Genomic DNA, 18,972 nt, shown 5'->3' with positions numbered 1-18,972 from the left:
TTTGGCTTTTGTTTTGGAGCACGGTTTGGCATTTTGGTGGAAGGTGGGAGAGGGGCAGAAAAGCATATAGGGATGTTCTTAATAATGAAGAGGGCACTTGGACTGAATAGGGGGACCTGGACAAATGGTTTGGGCCAATGCCGCAGGGCACAGAATGCTAGTGGAGCCGCAGTACTTGAGTGCTTCTGAGTTTTTGTTCCACAAGATCAGAAAATTAAGTCCAGGTTTTTAGAAGCTGCAAATGGGCTTCTCCTCCCTTTGTGGAAAGGCAAAGTATTCTAGAAATGCTTTCGGGGCTGGAGAGCAAAGAGGTGCTGTGGTGGAGGGAGGTGGATTTTCATCTGGACGTTTTGTGCAAAATGGGGAGGGCACGGGCGAAGCCAACCTGGTTTCCCCTTTGAGACTGACCTAGTCTTGAGCTATGGCCTTGGGAGAGAAAAACAGGGTTTTACAGCAGTGTATTTGGTAGTTGTAAAATGGCTTGGTTTGAGCAGTCAGGGGTTAGATTTGACTGAAGTAGCCCTCCTCCTCTCCTCATTCTCTCTCTGCCCTATCTTCCCAGACGTAGAGCCCTTGCTGAATCCCTTCCTAGTTCCTGCCTTACCCTTTTCTCTTTTTAATTTAATTTTATTATTTTGAGATGGTGTCTTACTCTGTAACCCAGGTTGGAGTGCAGTGGCACAATCTTGGCTCACTGCAGCCTCAACCTCCTGGGCTCAAACCGTCCTCCCACCTCAGCCTCCTGAGTAGCTGGGGCTACAGGCTCATACCACCATGCCAGGCTAATTTTTTATATTTTTAGTAGAGATGGGGTCTCACTGTCTTGCCGAGGCTGGTCTTGAACTCTTGACCTCAAGTGATCTGCCTGCCTCGGCCTCCCAAAGTGCTGGGATTAAAGGCGTGAGCCACCACACCTGGCCCCTGCCTTACCCCTTCCTTGCCCAGCTCTACTAACCAGCCCCTAGGGAACGTCTCCTCCTCAGCACACTCCCAAGGCTGGGGCTGCAGAGGGAAGGCTGATGCTCAGCTGACTCAGCCCTTTCTGCTCACCCGCTGTGTCATGCTGGGCAAGTCAGACTTTTGAATTTTTCCCTTGTGATTTGTAAAGCAATAGTACTTAATAGGGGAGTTGGAAGGGTTAAATGAGGACTTGAAGGGGAGACTTCATTGCTCAAAAAGTGATAGCTGCTCATTCTTGGTACTACCACATGGCTTTATGTGCCATGAGGTAAGCACTATTTTTCCATCTTACAGATAAGGACTACAGACAATGGGAAAAGGCCTACAGGATCTGAGTGTTTCTCTGCTTGCCTAGGTGGAGAGGGAGCTGATCCCTGTTATGGGCAGGCACCCTGGTTCCTGGTTGGCACCTTTTACAAGACTTTTTTTTTTTTTTTTTGAGATGGAGTCTTGCTCTGTCGCCTGGCTGGAGTGCAGTGATGTGATCTGGGTTCATTGCAACCTCCATCTCCTGGGTTCAAGCGATTCTCCTGCCTCAGCCTCCCGAGTAACTGGGACTACAGGTGCGTGCCACTACACCCAGCTAATTTTTGTATTTTTAGTAGAGACGGGGTTTTACCACGTTGGCCAGGATGGTCTCAATCTCCTGACCTCGTGATCCGCCCACCTTGACCTCCCAAAGTGCTGGGATTACAGGCATGAGGCACCGCACTTGGTTTTTTTTTTTTTGTTTTTTGAGACATGGTCTTGCTCTGTCCCCAGGCTGGAGTGCAGTGGCATGATCTTGGCTCACTGCAGCCTCTACCTCCTGGGTTCAAGCAGTTCTCCTGCCTCAGCCTCCCAAGTAATTGGGATTACAGGCACCCGCCACCACTCCTAGCTAACTTTTGTATTTTTAGCAGAGATGGGGTTTCACTGTGTTGGCTCTGGCTGGTCTCAAACTGCTGACCTCAAGTGATCCACCCGCCTTGGCCTCCCAAAGTGCTGGGATGACAGGCATGAGCCACCGTGCCTGGCCCTACTTTGCTTTTTACAATGGTGAAAGGTAGGAATTATTGGTGGTAGAGCAGAATCAGAACTCAGGGCACTTAAGTTGGTCCTCTTGCCCGCTGTCTGAGCCTACACACAATGCTCTTCTCACACACCCCACCTCTTGCTACGGATCCAGCCATTTGCAGAGCCTGTGGAGAGCCTGGGTCTGGGGAAGTGTCTTTGTCTAGGAGGCAATGGCCATTTCCAAGATGCTGCAGCTTGGGATAGCCCATTCCTAGTACTCTTAGCTCAGGAATGATTTTGGCTAGGATATCCCTAACCCCTTGTAGTGGAAGGGCACAGAGTTGAGACAACTTCGTCTTCTGAAGGGGCCCATGCCCATGTTTCCCTGATAACATTCTGCAAGTCTCTAGCCTAGAAGGACCAGAGCAATAGGGAAATAATAAGGAGAAATGGTGTGTGTGGGGGAGGGGGGAGGGGGGAGTGTTTGGAGAGTTAGGAGTTTCACATGGGAAGTTACAAGGACAGAAGCCTGGTGCCTCATAAATGAGTAGGAGTTGGAGAGGGTTTAGGGCTTAAGATAAAGATTTGGCAGTTGAAGACTAAGGGGGTGGGATGGGGTGGGGCACAGAATGGGGCCTGGGAGATGGGCAGTAGTAACCCTAGCTAATGTGCAGTAGTGCCTGCCATGTGCCAGGCTGTGTTCTAAGCACTTTGTTTTCTTTCTTTCTTTTTTTTTTTTATTGACAGTCTCACTCTGTTGCCCAGGCTAGAGTGCAGTAGTGTGATCTCAGCTCATTACGACCTCTGCCTCCCAGGTTCAAGTGATTCTCCTGCCTCCAGCCTTCCAAGGAGCTGTAGCTACAGGCAGGCACCACCACACCTGACTAATTTTTTTTTTTTTTTTTTTTTTTTTTTGTATTTTTTTGGCATGGATGGGGTTTTGCCATGTTGTCCAGGCTGGTCTCGAACTTTTCACCTCAAGTGATCCACCCGCCTCAGCCTCCTAAAGTGCTGGGATTATAGGCGTGAGCCACCACACCCATCCTGTGTGTGCCCGGCCTGTGTTCTAAGCACTTTACAAAGACCCAACTCATCAAATCTCTGTGGGAGGAAGAAGACTACACAAAAGGAACAGACAGAAAATAAAAGTAGAACCAAGAGAAGCCAAGGGAGACTAGGGTGAACAGTAGAAGTGTGGAATGTATGTGGGTCCACATGTGCACATAACACAAACACAGCTGTATCTGTAATCGCTATGTATATCCTCTGTAGTTAGGCCACAGAGGTCCGGGGCATATGGAATCAGATCTTATTCAATGACTTTAGCTGTCTTTTTTGAATCCTGAAGTTAATTCTCAAGTTCCCTTCGTCAGCACCCTTAAGTAGCGTGTTTTGAACATCTGCACTGGATTCCTCCCCTCCTTAGCCCAGCTGAAGAAAAGTACTATTTATGGTTCATCAGCAAAAGGGGTTTGTGACTTCAGTGTCTAGGAAAGATTTTCAGGAAAACCTATAGGAAACCATTTTTCACCAATCTTAGGCTGTGGAATCTAATTTAGACAGTTACAGAAATGGGCAAAAGGCAGGGCAAAGGTAACAGGATGATAACCAGCTCTTGCTTTTTTTAACCCACCCAAATCAATAAGTCAAACAAACTGCCTGGGCAGCCTGTCAAGTGGGGGTTGTGATTTTACCTGCTATGAGTCAGTTGACAGTTGATAAGGGGGAACACTTAAACTCTTTGCTATCAGTTTTAGTTTTCATTCCATTATAGCGTCAGCTACAAATAATTCATTCACACAAAAACAACAGAAACATATCCAGCCGTCCCAGGCATGAAGGATGCTTTCAGCAGCCAATCTGTCAGGTTCCAGCCACACTGTGGCAGGACAGTTAGTAACATAGGGAGCTGTCCTGTGGCATCCACAACCACAGTCCCTTTAAGCCCTGCCCTTCAAACCTTCCCTGGTGGAGGACCCCGTACCGTCCCACTCCTCCAGGAACTTAGACCTTTATAGTACCTTCCCTTTGATTTCACCCCTTTTTTTTTTCTTGAGATGGTGTCTCGCTGTGTCACCCAGGCTGGAGTGTAGTGGTGTGATTTCGGCTCAGTGCCACCTCTGCCTCCCGGGTTGAAGCGATTCTCATACCTCAGCCTCTTGAGTAGCTGGAACTACAGGCATGTGCCACCACGCCCACCTAATTTTTGTATTTGTAGTAGAGATGGGATTTCACCATATTGGCCAGGTTGGTCTCAAACTCCTGACCTCAAGTGATCCACCCGCCTCGGTCTCCCAAAGTACTGGGATTACAGGAGTGAGTGAATCCTTCCCTTGGCCATTTTCCCTTTTTAGCTGTAGTCCCTCTTTTCCCATCTTCAGACTTGTAGGCACCACAACGCATCATCTACGTCCCAAGCACCCCACTCCTTTAGCCTCTGCCAGTCTGTTGAAATTGCCCATTTGTTTGCTCTGCAAATATTTACTAAATACCAGTACCCTGGCGGCTGTTGCTAAATGCAGCTCTGTTGCAGGCAGTGGCGAAGCATTTCTACTAGCATTAGCTCAATTAATCCTCACAACAACCCTATGGGGGGGAATTTTTTTTTGTTATCATCGGACTTTGCAACTGAAGGTAAGGTTAGAGAGGTGAAGTTACCTGCCCAAGGTCACAGGAAGGAACTTTCAAGGAAGGAGCCAGGCAGTCTGGCTCCAGAGCCACGATTTTACAGCTACACAGTACTGTAACTGAGGCCTACCGGTTTTCTTTTTGAAACGTCTGGTGTTTTCCTCTCCCTTATCGCCTGGGTGCCTGGGAGCTGTAGCAGCCATTCAGCCGATCTGGCTGACCATCAGTGTTTCCTTTCAGCTCCAGACCACTCCCCATGCCATGAGGCCTGACAATCTGCCTAAAACATCCTCTTCATCTTGTCACTCCTCTTCCATCACAAAATATATAATCTATTGGAGAAGAGAAGACATTCACATATGAGTCCCTGAGATAATTCTATAATGACAGTAAATAAAATGTGAGAGTGAGAATGAAATGAACTTAAAGGCCACTTCCTGTGAAGAAATTGCACAGTTTTCTTTCTTTTTCTTTCTTTTTTCTTTTTTTTTTTTTTTTTTTGAGATGGAGTCTCACTCTGTCACCCAGGCTGGAGTGCAATGGCATGATCTCAGATTGCTGCAACCTCCGCCTCATGGGTTCAAGTGATTCTCCTGCCTCAGCCTTCCAAGTAGCTGGGACTACAGGCACATGCCACCATGCCTGGCTAATTTTTGTATTTTTAGTAGAGACAGGGTTTCACTATGTTGGCCAGGCTAGTCTCGAACCGTTGACCTCAGGTGATCCACCCGTCTCGGCCTCCCAAAGTGTTGGGATTACCAGACCCGGCCTATTGTATGGTTTTCTCCTGCAGATTATAGATAGGCGTGGACAGGACAGGCAAGTAGAACTTGAGCATTTGAATTTTAGAAAAGGATTGGTTTTCTGATAGGAAATGGGGGAGTTAAGAGCTGTGGCCCCAGGCTGTCTTCACTGCCAACTGCCGACCCTATCCTTTGTGATATTCCTGCTGCCTCTATTCCACCAGTTCCAACCCTGAGCTGCTTTCCAGGCTTAGCTTGGCTCTACCCGTTTTTTCCCTCTCTCTTTTTAGACGCCCATGCTGGAGTGCGGTGGTGTGATCTTGGCTTACTGTAACCTTCACCTCCTGAGTTCAAGCGATTCTCCTGCCTCAGCCTCCCAAGTAGCTGGGACTACAAGCATGCACCAGCACGCCCAGCTAATTTTTGTATTTTTAGTAGAGACAAGGTTTCACCATGTTGGCCAGGCTGGTTTCAAACTCCTGACCTCAAGTGATCTGCCTGCCTGGGCTTCCCAAATTGTTGAGATTACAGGCGTGAGCCACCGCACCCGGCCGGCTCCACCCTTATTCTCTTCTTCTACACTTCCCTTAATACTGACCTATGCAATTGGGGTGCATGATCAGGAAACTGGTCTGACCTTCAGAAGAAACAGGTTTGTGCCTGTTAAGAGATATTGAAAAAGTCAGTAAGAGGCAGGGTTTTCTGCAGAAGACTCTTTTTTTTTTTTTTTTTTGAGACGGAGTCTCGCTCTGTCGCCCAGGCTGGAGTGCAGTGGCCGGATCTCAGCTCACTGCAAGCTCCGCCTCCCATGTTCACGCCATTCTCCTGCCTCAGCCTCCTGAGTAGCTGGGACTACAGGCGCCCGCCGCCTCGCCCAGCTAGTTTTTTGTATTTTTTAGTAGAGACGGGGTTTCACCGTGTTAGCCAGGATGGTCTCGATCTCCTGACCTTGTGATCCACCCGTCTCGGCCTCCCAAAGTGCTGGGATTACAGGCTTGAGCCACCGCGCCTGGCCGCAGAAGACTCTTAAGTGGCCTTAATGCAACATCTCTCAGGAACAATGTTCTGTTTGGTTTATTATTTGCTCTTTGGTTCCCATACTATTTGCTCTTTGGTTTTAATTTAATTTTCACACAACTCTTCAAGGTGGTCTACCCTTACCCACATTTTGCAAATGAGTTCATTGAGCTTACTGACCCTGTTCCATATCACACAGCCGAGAGTGGAGGGCTGCCTGCAGAGCCCCTACTCTTACCTATTATATCTTTTGGGTAACACTGGTAGGGACAGGTCAATTGCTCTCCCTTCAGTTATGATGGAAAACCAGGAGGAAACTACTCGGAAGAGTTTTGCCCCTTTGCCTGCACCAGTTTTCACAATGTTCAAGTGGAGTGCACCTCGGAGTGGAAACCTCTCTGAGCTTCCATCTCTAAATGAGGCGGTAGCACCAGACTGCTGAAGGCTGAGCTCTCCGGGGGCTGACGGTCTGTGATTACTGAGCATTGGTAGAAGTGGGGGCTAATTGAGTGAGTTAGTAATTTCGTTGCCAAGGTAACTCTTTCCTGATTGGAAGGAAGGGATCACAGGTTTCAACACAGACTTTGCTAGATAGGAAAGTGGTGTCTGATCTTTGCTTCAGGTTTCTGCATCTAAGCTGGAAAAAAGAAAGAGCAGAAGAGGGTAAAAATTGAACCTAAATATTGTCAGATGTATGCCTAATTTAGATTGAAATCTTGGGGTGGCAGACTCTGGAGTTCTCTGTGAGGTGTGGCATTCTTTTCTCTAAATCCCTTATTTGCCAATGTATGTGTTCACTTTGTTTCATTCCATTTATACCTTTGTTCTCTTATCTCACCCAGGCCATTTTCTTTTCTTTTTTTTTTTTTTTTAGACAGAGTCTCGCTCTGTCGCCCAGGCTGGAGTGCATTGGCCGGATCTCAGCTTACTGCAAGCTCCGCCTCCCGGGTTTACGCCATTCTCCTGCCTCAGCCTCCCTGGTAGCTGGGACTACAGGCGCCCGCCACCTCGCCTGGCTGATTTTTTTGTATTTTTTAGTAGAGACGGGGTTTTACCATGTTAGCCAGGATGGTCTCAATCTCCTGACCTCGTGATCCACCCGTCTTGGCCTCCCAGAGTGCTGGGATTCCAGGCTTGAGCCACCGCGCCCGGCCCACCCAGGCCATTTTCTGTGGCCAGCTGTCTTCATAGGATGCTGAACGTTTTGTAAGGAAATGGCGTTCCCTAACTCAGCCTAGGAGCTTGGAGCACAATTTTCCCGGGTTCCAATGGCAAGGTCACCAATTTGGGCAACTGCAGAGATGTCATTCCCATGGTAGCCTATGTGCAGAGTTGTGCAGTGAACAATATTGGACCATGTTAGATGATATGGAGCCATTGGAAAGAGCCCTGAGTTGGGAGCTGGGAGACCTAGGTTCTAGACTCTGCTAGGCCTCTGGCTTCATAAACAACGTTGGTAGGTCATTCTGCCCTGCTCACTTCCTTGGACTGTTTTTCCACCTATAAAATGGTCTAATATGACCTTTTTTTTTTTTTTTGAGACAGAGCTTTTGCTCTGTTGCCCAGGCTGGAGTGCAATGGTGAGATCTCGGCTCACTGCACGCTCTGCTTCCTAGGTTCAAGCGATTCTCCTGGCTGAGCCTCCTAGTAACTAGGATTACAGGTGCCACTACGTCCAGCTAATTTTTGTATTTTTTTTTTTTTTTTTTTTTTTTGAGACGGAGTCTCACTCTGTCGCCCAGGCTGGAGTGCAGGGCCTGATCTCAGCTCACTGCAAGCTCCGCCTCCCGGGTTCACGCCATTCTCCTGCCTCAGCCTCCCGAGTAGCTGGGACTACAGGCGCCCGCCACCTCGCCCGGCTAGGTTTTTGTAGTTTTAGTAGAGACGGGGTTTCACTGTGTTCACCAGGATGGTCTCGATCTCCTGACCTCGTGATCCACCCGTCTCGGCATCCCAAAGTGCTGGGATTACAGGCTTGAGCCACCGCGCCCGGCCAATTTTTGTATTTTTAGTAGAGATGCGGTTTCCCCATTTTCGCCAGGCTGGTCTCGAACTCTTGACCTCAGGTGATCCACTTGCCTGGGCCTCCCAAAGTGCTAGGATTACAGGCATGAGCCACCACGTCTGCCCCAGTATAACTTTTAAAATACTTTATGTAAATCCTGGCTGGGCGAGGTGGCTCACACTTGTAATCCCAGCACTTTGGGAGGTTGAGGCAGGTGGATTGCTTGAGCCCAGGAGTTTGAGAACAGCCTGGGCCACATGGCAAAACTTTGTTTCTATAAAAAGTTTTAAAATTAGCCAAGCATGGTGGCACGCACCTGTAGTAGTCCAATTACTCAAGAGGTGGGAGGATCACTTGAGTCCAGGAGGTGGAGGTTGCAGTAAGCTGAGATCTCACCATTGCACTCCTGGGTGACTGACTGAGACCCCATCACAAACAAACAAATAAACCCCACACTTTATATAAATCCTGAGTTACTGCAGAAAATAGATTTTGGGGCCGGGCGCGGTGGCTCAAGCCTGTAATCCCAGCACTTTGGGAGGCTGAGACGGGCGGATCACAAGGTCAGGAGATCAAGACCATCCTGGTTAACACGGTGAAACCCCGTCTCTACTAAAAAATACAAAAAACTGGCCGGGCGCGGTGGCTCAAGCCTGTAATCCCAGCACTTTGGGAGGCCGAGACGGGCGGATCACGAGGTCAGGAGATCAAGACCATCCTGGCTAACATGGTGAAACCCCGTCTCTACTAAAAAATACAAAAAACTAGCTGGGCGAGGCGGCGGGCGCCTGTAGTCCCAGCTACTCGGGAGGCTGAGGCAGGAGAATGGCGTGAACCTGGGAGGCGGAGCTTGCAGTGAGCTGAGATCCGGCCACTGCACTCCAGCTTGGGCGACAGAGCGAGACTCCATCTCAAAAAAAAAAAAAAAAAAAAAAAAAAATACAAAAAACTAGCCGGGCGAGGTGGCAGGCGCCTGTAGTCCCAGCTACTCGGGAGGCTGAGCCAGGAGAATGGTGTAAACCTGGGAGGCGGAGCTTGCAGTGAGCTGAGATCTGGCCCCTGCACTCCAGTCTGGGCGACAGAGCTAGACTCCGTCTCAAAAAAAAAAAAAAGAAAAGAAAATAGATTTTGGGGTGAACAGTAAAACTTGGCAGGATCTAAAAAAACAGGCCGGATGCGGTGGCTCACGCCTATAATCCCAGCACTTTGGGAGGCCGAGGCAAGCGGATCACCTGAGGTTAGGAGTTCAAAACCAGTCTGGGCAACATGGTGAAACCCCGTCTCTAAAATTTTTTTTTTTTTTTTTTTTGAGACAGAGTCTCGCTCTGTTGCCCAGGCTGGAGTGCAGTGGCGCGATCTCGGCTCACTGCAAGCTCCGCCTCCTGGGTTCACGCCATTCTCCTGCCTCAGCCTCCCGAGTAGCTGGGACTACAGGCGCCCACAACCGCGCCCGGCTAATTTTTTGTATTTTTAGTAGAGACGGGGTTTCACCGTGGTCTCGATCTCCTGACCTTGTGATCCGCCCACCTCGGCCTCCCAAAGTGCTGGGATTACAGGCGTGAGCCACCGCGCCCGGCACCGTCTCTAAAATTATACAAAAATTAGCTGGGCGTGATGGTGGGTACCTGTAATCCCAGCTACTCGGGAGACTGAGGCAGGAGAATCACTTGAACCCGGGAGGCGGAGCTTGCAGTGAGCCAAGATCACACCATTGCACTCCCACCTGGGCAGCAGAGTGAGACTCTGTCTCAAAAATAAATAAATAAAATAAAAAATAAAAACACAGATGGTTACTGGATTATAGTGTGTTTAGAGTGCTAAAGTGCCTTATCTTGAGAGGCTTTAGTTTTTTCCAGTTTTTCTTTTTTGGGAGGGGGTTGTACTACATGGGCCCTAAGGTTGAGTCTGACCTTAACCCGTCATTCTTATTACAAGAAACTATGCACAATCAGTGCAGTGACATCAAATCATAGCCTATTTAAGGATGGAAAGCCCTGGATTGCTCATAACCCCTTGACCTTGGATAAATCCCACGTCAACTAAGAATGGGAACTGGGGACTTCAGGGCTACTCCCATGCCAGGGGACATCAGCACTTGGCCACTTTCCCCTCGTGCTCAGCGCCCAGAGGTGGTGCCCATTGCACTCTGGGGGCTCCTTTTCCTCAGTTTGTATTAGAGCCGCCATAGTTACCCTTCCCATGCTGGAGAACACTGGACTGAGGCCCCCACAGCCCTTTCTGGGCATGCTGTGGGAAATGGCAGGCTTGGTGTGTTCTGAAGGTAATCCTCAGAGACCATCAGCATCTGAGTGTGAATTTGAGAAAATGGGGCATTGAACCAAAAAGGGAGTTAGAAAATCAGGACTCAAAGTCATAGAACACTCCAGAAAGCAGATTTGGGATCATGGCATGCTCTTGTTTTGTAGGAAAATGAAGACACTTGGGACACAGTCACCAGGGAAGGAAGGGGTAGGGATTAGATACTGTTCATCTCCAGCATGTGCCAGTCACCATATGCCTTTTAATTTTTTTTTTTTTTTTGAGGCAGGGTCTTGCTCTGTCACCCAGGTGGGAGTGCAGTGGCTCGATCATGGCTCACTACTGCCTCAAACTCCTAAGCTCGAGCAATCCTCCTGCCTCATTTATTTATTTATTTATTTTATTTTTTCCAGACGGAGTCTCGCTCTGTCGCCAAGGCTGGAGTGCAGTGACTGGATCTCAGCTCCACCTCCCGGGTTTACGCCATTCTCCTGCCTCAGCCTCCCAATTAGCTGGGACTACAGGCGCCCGCCACCTCCCCTGGCTAGTTTTTTTTTTTGTATTTTTTAGTAGAGATGGGGTTTCACCGTGTTAGCCAGGATGGTCTTGATCTCCTGACCTCGTGATCCGCCCGGTCTCGGCCTCCCAAAGTGCTGGGATTAGAGGCTTGAGCCACCGCGCCCGGCCTTTATTTATTTATTTTTTTTGAGACAGAGCTTCTCCCAGGCTGGAGTGCAATGGTGTGATCTTGGCTCACTGCAACCTCCACCTCCCAGGTTCAAGCGATTCTCCTGCCTCAGCCTCCTGAGTAGCTGGGATTACAGGCGTGCACCACCATGCCCAGTTAATTTTTGTATTTTTAGTAGAGACAGGGTTTCACCATGTTGGTCAGGCTGGTCTTGAACTCCTGACCTCGTGATCCACCTTCCTTGGCCTCCCAAAGTGCTGGGATTACAGGTGTGAACCACTGTGCCCGGCCATTTATTTATTTATTTTTGGAGAGATGAGGTCTCACTATGTTGCCTTGGCTGGTCTTGAACTTCTGCGCTCCAGCAGTCCTCAACTTTAGCCTCCCAAAGTGCTACTAGGATTACAGGTGTCAGCTATCGGGCCTGGCCTACCTTTTAGTTCATTATCCCGGTTGTATGGATGAGGAAACTGAAGCCCCAGAGGTAGAGCAACTTGTCCAAGGTTCCCTTCCCACTTTAGAAGTGGACTTAAAATCTGGGTACTCTTTCCTCAGAGGGAGGAAATTAGCTCCTTCCATGAGGGAACAGACTGAAGTAAGTCAGAACTATAAGGATAGACATGGGCTTTTATGTCACTGCTTAGGGACAGAATGGTGTAAATGTGCCAGGGGCAAAGAGAGGAATCTTTTGTAAGTTTCCACCCAGCTTTCCTACCACCAGGCTCACATGTTGTGAGCAGCCCCCTAATCAAGAGCTGCCCCAGCCTTAAGGCCCACCTTGTGGAACAAGTGCACTTAATGGCTATAGTATAAAGAAAAGAAGAAGAAAAAAAAGATAAGCCTCCCAGTCTGCAGTGACTGGCTGATCTGATGTCCTTTGCTAATAGAGGCAGCTTTATAACACATCTCCATCACTGACTAGTAATCCAAAAGGCTCTGAGGTTTTAACGAATGGGATTGGTCCAAAACCTGACCTCACTTTCATTTAATTTCATGCCAGCTCCAATACACACCCAGCTGCGGAGACCTTGTCTAGCTAGTGAGCTGCTCAGACACAAAGGCGCTCTAATTACCATCCGCAAGCCAGGCTGACAGGGATTTCAAGTGTTTTCATGTTTATGGAGATCAGAGAAATGTGTTCTGTACATCTTTTTCACCGATGGCAAGTATAAAATAAAACCAAACAAAAAACCCAACACATTTATTCAAAGCAGGCATTTCAGTTAAGTTAAAATCCTATAATCAGGATAGCCACAATTCCAGACACTCCGGTGCGAAGTGTAGATATGTCAGTAGCCACATCTGGATGATGAACAAGCCATTGACTATAAAAACGAGAACAACAGCACAGTCTCAGCGCCTTTAGAGTGAGTGAACAGTATGTTCCAAGCACTTCACCATGGTTCACAATGGCAAAGCCTGCAGCTTCTCCATTTGGAGGGTCACATTTTCTACTCGGTTTCCTGCACTTACAAAGGCCAGCTGGCATGGCTGGGGGAGGGGCAGAGGGAGGAAATCAACTCCGCTATCCAGGGAATTGCAGCTGTTATTGCAAATGGCCCCAGAGAGCCCATTATAAGCTGCTGTGCTAGGCTGTGTGTCCCTGGAGTGCCCATCACATGGCGTCTCCCTAGCCCCCAACCCAGGCCCCCAGGATCCCAGAGCCACCCGCTTGAGTAGGACAGCAGAGCCAAGTGGGAGAGGAGGAACCCGGGGCTCCGTCTCGGGAGTTTCCGTGAAAGCCCGGAGCGCGGCCAGGGGCGGTGGTCGCCTAGGGAAGCAGACGCCCAGCACGTCCGCGCTTTCCCACACCCGCGGTGGCGGCGGCGCGCGTGTCCTCAGGAGACTCCAGCACTTGCAAAAAACACTGCGCTCTTCTCCGAGCACGGGCAGAATCCGGCTACTCCGTCCCGCAACCCAGTGCGTGCCCAGGAAACAGTGACCTTGAACCCGAGGAGAGGCAGGCCGGCTGTGAAAATACACTTTAGAGAGCGCGTGGGGTTCACTCCGCGCCTCTCTACCCTTCCATCACCATTCAATACCCCCCGCCCCCATCTCCTGTCCCCACCCGTGTCGTACAGCCTTTCCCCCACCACTCTGAGAAAGGCAGACAGTTGCAAAGAGAGCGCAGGGGTTAACTCCTATTCAACCCTCAAAGGGTCCCTTCATGGCACCGCGTGTTTGATATTAAGCAGCACCTCCAAAGACACAAGATGGTTTTTTTAAGTGTTGAAAATATTCAAGTCTGGCAGATTGGGGTGCACCCTGAAATTATCTACTCATGTTCCCCTCCCCCAAAGTGGATCAGGAGCCAGCCCTGAAAAGGTAAAGCAAGTAACTGGCATCATCCTCAGTAGTTCCGGCGCGCCGCGATCCGGAGAAGCGTGGATTGTGGCCACATGGTCGCGGGGCTGGAGGGCACTGAGAGGCTGCGCGGAACTGCACGCTTCGCGGCTGGGTCGGGTCACTCCAAATAAGGAATCCTACTAACTTGTAAGCTTGGGGTGCGCTCTGTAAAATCCGCCTTAAATAGGGCCGAGTTCTGCATTTCAAATATTTTGGCCCTCAACCCCAGTTACCCGCGAAACATTCGCGATTTTTCTGTTCCTCGTCTTTAGCTTTTTTCTCCCACTTCCAAAAGCCAGAGTTCTCCACCAGCCTGAGCAGAATTGCAGCCCTCAGGGGAACCCCTTGCCCTCTAGTCTGAGGCTGGCGCTGTGGGCACCCCGGGCGTGTTAGCTGCCAGGGATAAGAACGCCGTCGCCAGTTCTGAGCTGCGCCCTCCCGGAGGCGCCAGGGTCACTGCAGGCCGCGCGAGGGCTGCGAGGTGAAGGGGGTTCATGCACCGGGGCCGACAGAGGTCCCAGGAGCGGGCGTTGGGGAAGCTTTGCACGTAACTGCAGCCGTCGCGAATGAAGCCTTCGCACGGCCTCCTTGATGAGGTTTCCAGAGAGCACTAGCTGCTGCAGGAGCCGGTGCGGGTCGTCGTCGCCTGTGCGGGTTTCTGGTTGGGACCCGCGTCGCTGCTGCAGGCGGCGGGAGGCGGCGGCGCCCCGGAGCCATCCTCGCCGGCACGGACCCGACAGCGGCTGCGGGACGCCCTGCTTGCCAGCACCCGGAGGCCCATCGAAGTCGGCCTGAGGGGGCAGTGGGCACAGCGCGCTGGGGCCTGTGGCGAGCTCCGCCACGCAGTAGGGCGCAGCGCGGCCCCGCACGCGGCCGCGGTCCCCCAGGGCGCAGCGCAGGACCCCAGGGGGCGCCGGGCCCACAGTCTCAGCCGACGCGGGAGGCAGCAGCAGCGGCACCGCAGGGGGCCTGGCCTTGTCCGCCGGCACCGCCGCAGCCAGGGGTCCCGGGGCCCGCAGCGGCGCCCCCGGGGGTGCGCACGGCGAGGCCGGGCTGTCCTGCGCCGCGTCCAGCTGCAGCGTCTCGCCGATCTGGGCCACCAGCCGGTCCACCTCGCCCGAGCTGCCCAGCGCCACCGACTGCTGCAGCAGGAGGAAGCTGTCCTCCTCCTCTTCCTCCCCCTCCGCCTCCTCGCCAGCTTCCTCTTCCTCCTCCCTCCGGCAAGGCATGGCCCCCTGTCCGGGCACCCGGAGCTGTGCGGGCGTCGCTGGGGGCTCGACTGCCGGCGGGTGCGGTGGGCCGCGGCGGAGCGGGCGCGGAGCTGAAGACGATGCCGGGGCCGTGGCCGGGGCCGGGGCAGGGGCCGTGGCGGACGCGGAAGCCGGAGCCCGCCAGTCACTCCAGCCGCGCGCCTGCAGCCGCGGGAGCCGGAATCCTGCCGGCTCGGCTTGATTTGTAAACAATGGGTGACGTCGCGCTGGGCCCTACCACCGCGCCGGGGAGGGGGTGCTGTGCCGCTGGGGGACGGGGCTTCTGCGGGACTGGGGGTCTGGGTGAAGCCGGACTGCCTTCTGAGCTCCTTCGCTCAGGGTGCTGTCTGCAAGGGCGCCCTGGGGACCTGATCCTGGCTCCCGCAGTCGGGCGCGGTTGGCATTTCCAGAAATGGACACCAGCGTGGACCTTGTTGGTTTCTTCCACACACAAGCACACACACACAGTAACACACACACACCGACCCACACACCCCTTCTCTCCGTGCGTCAACTCAACCGGGTTTTAGCGTTTGCGCTTTTGAGGTCCGGCATGCGGGTGTCTGGTGAGGATGGAAAGGAAAGGGAGTCAGGCTAGGGATTTGTACGGAGATTAGGGAAACTGACGGGAATGGGAAGGAAGAAGGGGACCTTGTCGTGCGATGGAGGTGGCAGAGTTGGAAATGGCAAAGAAAGGCCACGGATTAATGTTTCTTGATCGAGATCCTGGGCGGATGGGGGCCTGGATGGGGTTGGCATTGCTGGAGAGGAGGAGGTTGCTAGTCTTTTTTGTTTGTTTGTTTTTGAGAGGGAGTCTCGCTCTGTCGCCCAGGCTGGAGTGCAGTGGTTTCATCTCCACTCACTACAACCTCCGCCTCCTGGGTTCAAGCAAATCTCCTGCCTCAGCCTCCCGAGTAGCTGGAATTACAGGCGCCCACCACCACGCCGGCTAATTTTTGTATTTTTAGTAGAGACGGGGTTTCACCATGTTGGCCAGGCTGGTCTCGAACTCCTGACCTCAGGTGATCCACCTGCCTCAGCCTCCCAAAGTGCTGGGATTACAGACGTGAGCCACTGTGCCCGGCCTAGGTTGCTAGTTGCTAGTCGTTTTTTTTTTTTTTTTGAGACAGAGTTTCGCTCTTGTTGCCACAACCTCCACCTCCTGGGTTCAAGCAAGTCTCCTGCCTCAGCCTCCTGAGTAGCTGGATTACCGGCATGTATCACCATGCCCGGCTAATTTTGTATTTTTAGTAGAAATGAGGTTTCTCCATGTTGGTCAGGCTGGTCCCAAACTCCCGACCTCAGGTGATCCACCTGCCTCGGCCTCCCAAAGTGCTGGGATTACAGGCGTGAGCCACTGCACCCTGCCTTTTTTTTTTTTTTTTTTTTTTTTTTTTTTAATTGAGACAGATCTCCTTCTTTCACCCAGGCTGGAGTGCAGTGGCACGATGTTGGCTCACATCAAAGGAGTTTTATTCATAAAAGCCAAAAGTGAAATGGCCCAAGTGTTCATCAACAGGTGAATAGACAAACAACCTATTGTACATTCACACAGGATGATGACAGAAAACAGTTCAGCAACAAAGAGGACTGAATATTGCTGCATGCAGTAACATGAAGCTTAAAAACAGTATGCTAAGTGAAAGAAGCCAGATAGAAGCAGATATACCTCATTTCTGCTTTCATTTCATTTCTTCTCAAACAGTTTCTGTTTATATGAAGTTCTAGAACAGGGAAAGTAACTTACAGTGGGGAAAACATCAGAAGACTGGTTGCCTTTGAAAAAGGTAGAGCAGGGGCAGGACTGACACTCTGACACTGAATAGACAGAGGGAACTTGCAGGAGGGTGGACATGTTCTAAATCTTGATATCTTTTTTTTTTTTTTTTGAGACGGAGTCTCACGCTGTTGCCCAGGCTGGAGTGCAGTGGCGCGATCTCGGCTCACTGCAAGCTCCGCCTCCCGGGTTCCCGCCATTCTCCAGCCTCAGCCTCCTGAGTAGCTGGGACTACAGGCGCCCGCCACCGCGCCCGGCTAATTTTTTGTATTTTTAGTAGAGACGGGGTTTCACTGTGGTCTCGATCTCCTGACCTTGTGATCCGCCCGCCTCGGCCTCCCAAAGTGCTGGGATTACAGGCTTGAGCCACCGCGCCCGGCCTAAATCTTGATATCTTGATTTGGGTTTCACAGGTTTAGGCATGTGTTAAAACTCATTGAGTAGACTGGGTGCGGTGGCTCACGCCTGTAATCCCAACACTTTGAGAGGCTAAGGTGAGTGGATCAGCTGAGGTCAGGAGTTTGAGAACAGCCTGGCCAACATGGTGAAACCCCATCTCTACTAAAAATACAAAAATTAGCTGGACATGGTGGCTCACGCCTGTAGTCCCAGCTGCTCGGGAGGCTGAGGCAGGAGAATCGCTTGAGCCCAAGAGGCAGAGGTTGCAGTAAGCCAAGATTGTGCCACTGCACTCCAGTCTGGGCAACAGAGAGAGATCCTGTCTCAAAAAAACAAAAACAAAAACAAAATAACAAAAAGAAAAAGATTGTAAATTTTATATGAAGAAAATAAATTGTAAAGAAAGATTGAATTCTAGTAATAGACATGCTGATGAGTTTGGAGTGAGGTGTGCTGACGTTTGCAATTTATTCCAAAGTACACTAAAATGTGAGGAGGATTAATATAGATGGATTAGAAAGATAGTTAGATAGGTAGATATGTGATAAAACATGTATAGTAAAATGTTAATGTTACCATATGACCCATCAATTCTACTTTTAGCTATATACCTGAGAAAATTGAAAACATATGTTCACATAAAAATGTGTACACAAATGTTGATAGCAGCATTATTCATGATAGTCAAAAAGTGGAAACAACCCAAATATTTATCAGCTGATAAATGGATGAATCAAAAGTCGTATACTCATACAATGGAGTATTATTCACCATAAAAAGGAATGAAGTACTGATACATGCTACAAAAGGAATGAATGTTGAAAACATTATGCTGAGTGAACGAAGCCAGACAGGAAAGGCAACATATTGTGTAATTCTATTTATATGAAACATCCAGAATAGACAAATCCATAGAGACAGAAGGTAGATTAGTGGTTGCCAGGGGATGGGAGAAGGGGGGAATTAGGACTAACAGCTAATGGTTAAGAGTTTTCTTTTTGGGGTTATGAAAATGTTTTGAAATTAGTGGTGATGTTTGTGCAACACAATGAATATACAGAACTAAAAACTATTGAAGTGTACACTTTAAAATGTTGAATTTTATGTTATGTGAAATATATCTCAATTTAAAAAATACTAGAATCTAGGTGCTGGGTAACAGCGTATTTCAATTTTGTTGGCTGTTTGAAAAATTTTACAATAAAGTGTTAGAAACAATAAGCCATAGAAAAGGGGAAATTGGGTGACTCAGGCCTGTAATCCCAGCAGTTTGGCAGGCCGAGGCGGGCAGATCCCGAGGGTCAACAGATTGAGACCATGCTGGCCAACATGGTGAAACCCCATCTCTACTAAAAATACAAAAATTAGCTGGGTGTGGTGGCTCATGCCTGTAGTCCCAGCTACTCGGTAGGCTGAGGCAGGAGAATCGCTTGAACTTGGGAGGAAGGTGGAGGTTGCAGTGAGCTGAGATTGTGCCACTGCACTCCAGCCTGGCAACAGAGTGAGACTCTGTCTAGAAAAACAAAAGGGGAAATTGGGCTGGGCTGGGTGCGGTGGCTCACACCTGGCCTCCGCGCCTGGCCCCAGGGTTGCTTCTTTACCAGTTCTTTCATTGCCTCCCAGCCTTCTAAATGGAGGCTCAGCTGACTGGGGAAGAGGGATGTGTACTGAGAAAATTCAAGAGATTAGGGGACTCGGCCGGGCGCGGTGGCTCACGCCTGTAATCCTAGCAGTTTGGGAAGCCGAGGCGGGTGGATCATGAAGTCAGGAGATTGACACCATCCTGGCTGACATGGTGAAACCCCATCTCTACTAAAAATACAAAAAATAAATTAGCTGAGTATGGCGGCACTCTCTTGTAGTCCCAACCACTCAGGAGGCTGAGGTAGGAGAATGGCTTGAAC

At 50.3% G+C, this 18,972-nt stretch overlaps 1 protein-coding gene across 1 annotated transcript; it reads right to left on the bottom strand.

Annotated features, from left to right (window-relative positions):
* Positions 1–12,481: 12,481 nt before the first annotated feature.
* FRAT1 (FRAT regulator of WNT signaling pathway 1) lies at positions 12,482–15,107 on the bottom strand. The gene has a single exon (XM_015147857.3). It carries the CDS (start codon positions 14,869–14,871, stop codon positions 14,032–14,034), a length of 840 nt encoding a protein of 279 aa, XP_015003343.3. The 5' UTR covers positions 14,872–15,107; the 3' UTR covers positions 12,482–14,031.
* Positions 15,108–18,972: the final 3,865 nt, after the last annotated feature.

This window comes from Macaca mulatta, chromosome 9 (assembly GCF_049350105.2).
Source record: "Macaca mulatta isolate MMU2019108-1 chromosome 9, T2T-MMU8v2.0, whole genome shotgun sequence".
NCBI classification, from domain to species: domain Eukaryota; kingdom Metazoa; phylum Chordata; class Mammalia; order Primates; family Cercopithecidae; genus Macaca; species Macaca mulatta.
Note: the sequence above shows the minus strand (reverse complement) of the source record. Positions and strands in the feature narration are given on the sequence as shown.